Genomic DNA, 3,962 nt, shown 5'->3' with positions numbered 1-3,962 from the left:
CAGCAGCTGACTTGTGGAGCCAGATAGTGAGATAACCAGGCCTCCCTATTTCTGTTTTTTTACTCACTTCAGATTTTCTCTTGCTGCTTGTTATTGACTCACAGTAGCATATCATTTCAAAACGACTTTATCTGAGGATAGTTGAACTGTATCTGCACTTATATTCAAAGGCTGACGCAAAACAAAAGGTGTACCACAAGGATGTTTACCTTGATGTGTCTTAGTGAGTCACGTGACTGCAGGTATTTAAGGGTAAAGCAGGGGACAAATCCGTGCTGTAGGCAGTTGTTACCTCATTTTACCTGTGAAAAGTATCCTTTTGGTGCTGTTTCTTTTGATTGTTTTTAAAGACTCCACTCATATAGATGTATGTTATGTATCTGCCATGAGACCTTGTGTAGTTGACAGTTGGCCTGATTGCCTTCAGTCACTCTAAGATCACTTGTGCATTGGCTTTTAGTGGTCACAGTGAGTAGCTGTAACATTACATTTGTGGTTAACAGGCTTTTAATTATAGGTATAAATGGTTTCAAAATCAGCATGTGCAAAGGATTATTAAAATGATTATCAGAAAATAATCACATTTACATCAGTACTGACAATACCTGTTTTAAATAACCTGAATCACTTTCTCTCATAACAGAAAGGAGCTGTTTAAAAGCAAAACTGGAGCCATGAGCTGTGCTGAGAAAAGTTGAATCTTACTCGTAATAGCACATTTCTGTTTTGATATAGCTTTCTGCTGTTTTTCTTTCCTTTTGATTGACTGCAGAACAATCTGGGTTGTTTGCACTCTGCTGAGCTATTTAGTGGAACTCTATACATTCATCAATAAGCTTTTGTAATGAAGCATTTAAAACAGAAAACCTTTGACCAAATGTGCGCACATGAGAAAAATAAGGAAAATATGAATGGTTAGAAAAATAACTGTAATTAATCAATCTAGATCTGCACTTTAGTGGTATTAATGGTTGCAACGTTGGTTAAAATGTGTAAATGCAAAGACAATAACAAAGATTATTTGCTCGCAGTTCTTGATTCATTCAAGTGTGTGTTTTGTTTGTTTATGCTAATTCAGCTTCTGGATGTATTTGATACATCCAGAAGCTGATAGAAAAATGTAAAAATTACATAACACTTTGCCATTTGTGTGGTTTGTGTGAGTAAACCTCACATCAAAAGTCTCTTGTTCTGGACCCACTCGTGTGTGTGTGAGTCCCTCACACATGCTTTGATAACCGTCTAATCCCCTCACTGTGACTCTCACATGATGAAGAAATCCCACAGCTAGCAGCCGGAGGCTAAACACTGCATGGTCTCTCCAGCTCAGCTCACATGCTCCTCTGTTCATATTGTAGTGAATTCTCCCCCAAATGCTCAACTTTAGCTTTTGTCATTCTGACCAGCTAAAAGCACAGGGAGAATCATCTCTAACATGAGGAGATATTTGGGGCTAAAACGATTTTTTTTGCCTTGGTCGAGGAGGGACACCACGCAGAATGAATCCAGTCCACTTATACCAAAGGTAAGGAGTCACTTACGTTAGTTCCTTTCTGAATATTGAGTACCTTGATATGTAGATAAAGGCTTGAGGCAGCATTATCCTCAAAAAATGATATTATATTATATTTATTTGCCTGTTTGTTCAAAGGCAAGCTCTGCAAAAGAGGACGACGAGCAGCAGGACAATGTTACCACTGAAAGTCGCCAAGTTGGACCAGACAATCGACAGGACGACAGCCGTGTATTAGTAAGCAGCCAACCCCACTACAGATATTCCTTTACGGACTATTTCCTCAAATATTTCCTGTTCCTATGTAATCTGGTGTTCACAGTTCTGGGTCTGGTGGTTCTTGGCCTGGGGATGTGGGGCCTCATCAGCAAAGAGTCGTTTGCTCAGGAGAAGATCGGCAGTATCGGCACTGACCCAATGCTGATTCTTGTGTCTCTCGGCTTTGTGCTGACCCTGCTCTGCCTGTCAGGCTGTTTGGGCGCCTTGAGAGAGAACTGCTCATTACTGAAGCTGTTCTCTGCCACGGTGCTGGCACTCATCACAGCCCAGGTGCTGGCTGGCATTGTCGCCTACAGTCTACAAGGTCAGGTCGGAAGCTACCTGCGCTCAGGGATGTTAGCTGCCATGGTGCACTACCAGGATGACCTGGATCTGAGGTTCATCGCGGACGAGATTCAGACAAATCTTCAATGCTGTGGGGCAGATAACTACCGTGACTGGGAACTCAACATGTGAGTAGAGGGTGACTAACTTGGGGAAACAAGTTCATCAGGAGAAGCATATGTCATGAACTTTGTTGTCTTGATGTTGGTATGCTTTGAAAATAATTGGATATTTGGACTTTTCCTCAGATATTACAACTGCTCAGCTCCAGGAGTGCTGGCCTGTGGCGTGCCTGCGACATGCTGTGTGGATCCTTTGGAGAATGGCACAGTGTGGAACTCTCAGTGTGGTTTAGGAGCCCAGCTGCTGGATGAGTTCAGTGCTCAGAGTGTGATCTTCCTGGGCGGCTGTCTGGGGGGAATGTCGCGCTGGATTGAGCAGCACGAGGGCCTGATAGGAACAGTTGGAATAGTTGTACTAGGAGTCCAGATTCTGACTCTGTTTATCTCTACACGACTGTTAGAAAGTATCCATTGGCATAAAATGTACATGTAATATGATAACTGTATGGTGTGCTTTTTTGTGTCCTGCTTTAGGATCTCCACTTTGTTTCTCATTTGCAGTAAATATACTCTATCCCCGAAACCACTGGTTCCGAAATCTGAGTGTCGGGACCCCAACAAAGGGTTACAAAGCTTCACAGAGAGGCCTTCTTGATTTGAATAGTTGTCAGACAACTTTAGAGGAACTTCACCCCAAATTCCTCCTGTGGGGATTGTCCACAGTATTGCGTATGTAAGTCGCTTTGGATAAAAGCGTCTAACAAGTAACATGTAATGTAATGTCTCAGGATTTCATTTACTGTTGTTGTGAAAACTAAATTATACAGTTATTTATCAAGTTGATATACATACACTTAAAGATATCACAGGATAAGGGAACGGTAAGACTTGAAAACAAGCTGCTATATTTACAGAAGGTTCCCTCTCTGCTAAACAGACATGTACTTCATTAGAAAAGTACACGTTTAAAACCTGTTTACTCCTGCAATTCTTTTGTGCTAATCCATCTTGCTGCATACGACCAGAAATGCCAAACTATTCCAAACTATTGTGGTGAATTCACGGGAACAGCACAACATTCAATTAAACCCAATCATGTCATGCTGACAAAACAGCATTGTTTATTATTAAATGTAGATGGAGGCAAAGAAATACATTTAAAAAATGTACTTTTTTAAATCAAAGCTTTGTAGTGAGACCCATTCAGCAGAGAACAGTATCTTAAATATGTAGACATCTTTAACACGTTCATTTAGTTTGTGGTTTACATTAAAATAGCTAATTTGATGATCTAGATGGGTAAATATAGAAGAAATAAATTCTCAATGAAGAGACTATACCATATTGAGCCAGTTCCTGTAGGTCAAGATGGTTGTATGCTTCCCATGGGCAGATTATGGTGAAATCTAAGGAAGGACAAATCGCGAGTCAGCAAAATTAAGTGATGTGTGATTTGTGTGTACTTTTAGACGATGCAGGGGCCAAACAAGGATGCTCATGCTTTCCAGTGCCAAACCTTTAATTCCTGGGAATCTCTACTCCAAAGCTGGGAGGGAAAAAATCACAAATTTAATTGTGGGGAGTTTTACAAAAGAAACACTTTTTAGATAGTGCTTGTGAAAATGCACTGTAGGCCTATACTCAATTGCTTACCCTCTGCTCTTTGGGCTAGGCTGCCATTCTTCAATTCAGGATTGTCCACTTTCAAATTCATACTTTTGTTGTTTGAGCTGTAAGGGACAGGCCAAGTGCCATCATAATGATTAAAGGCATGAAAATGTCAA

At 40.8% G+C, this 3,962-nt stretch overlaps 1 protein-coding gene across 1 annotated transcript; it reads left to right on the top strand.

The window, feature by feature from the left end:
* The first annotated feature begins 1,374 nt into the window (after positions 1-1,374).
* Positions 1,375-3,962, top strand: tspan10 (tetraspanin 10). Its single transcript, XM_079643574.1, has 3 exons — positions 1,375-1,525; positions 1,652-2,244; positions 2,365-3,962. The coding sequence occupies exons 1-3, from the start codon at positions 1,436-1,438 to the stop codon at positions 2,669-2,671; spliced, it is 990 nt and encodes a 329-aa protein (XP_079499700.1). The 5' UTR covers positions 1,375-1,435; the 3' UTR covers positions 2,672-3,962.

This window comes from Notothenia rossii (assembly GCF_949606895.1).
Source record: "Notothenia rossii genome assembly, chromosome: 8".
NCBI classification, from domain to species: Eukaryota; Metazoa; Chordata; class Actinopteri; order Perciformes; family Nototheniidae; genus Notothenia; species Notothenia rossii.
Note: the sequence above shows the minus strand (reverse complement) of the source record. Positions and strands in the feature narration are given on the sequence as shown.

Excerpts from the sequence above, each read along its gene's own strand:
- tspan10 (XM_079643574.1), top strand. The coding sequence starts at position 1,436 with ATGAGGAGATATTTGGGGCTAAAACGATTTTTTTTGCCTTGGTCGAGG. Across the intron at positions 1,526-1,651 it reads CCAGTCCACTTATACCAAAG|GCAAGCTCTGCAAAAGAGGA; the intron begins GTAAGGAGTCAC and ends GTTTGTTCAAAG. Across the intron at positions 2,245-2,364 it reads CGTGACTGGGAACTCAACAT|ATATTACAACTGCTCAGCTC; the intron begins GTGAGTAGAGGG and ends ACTTTTCCTCAG.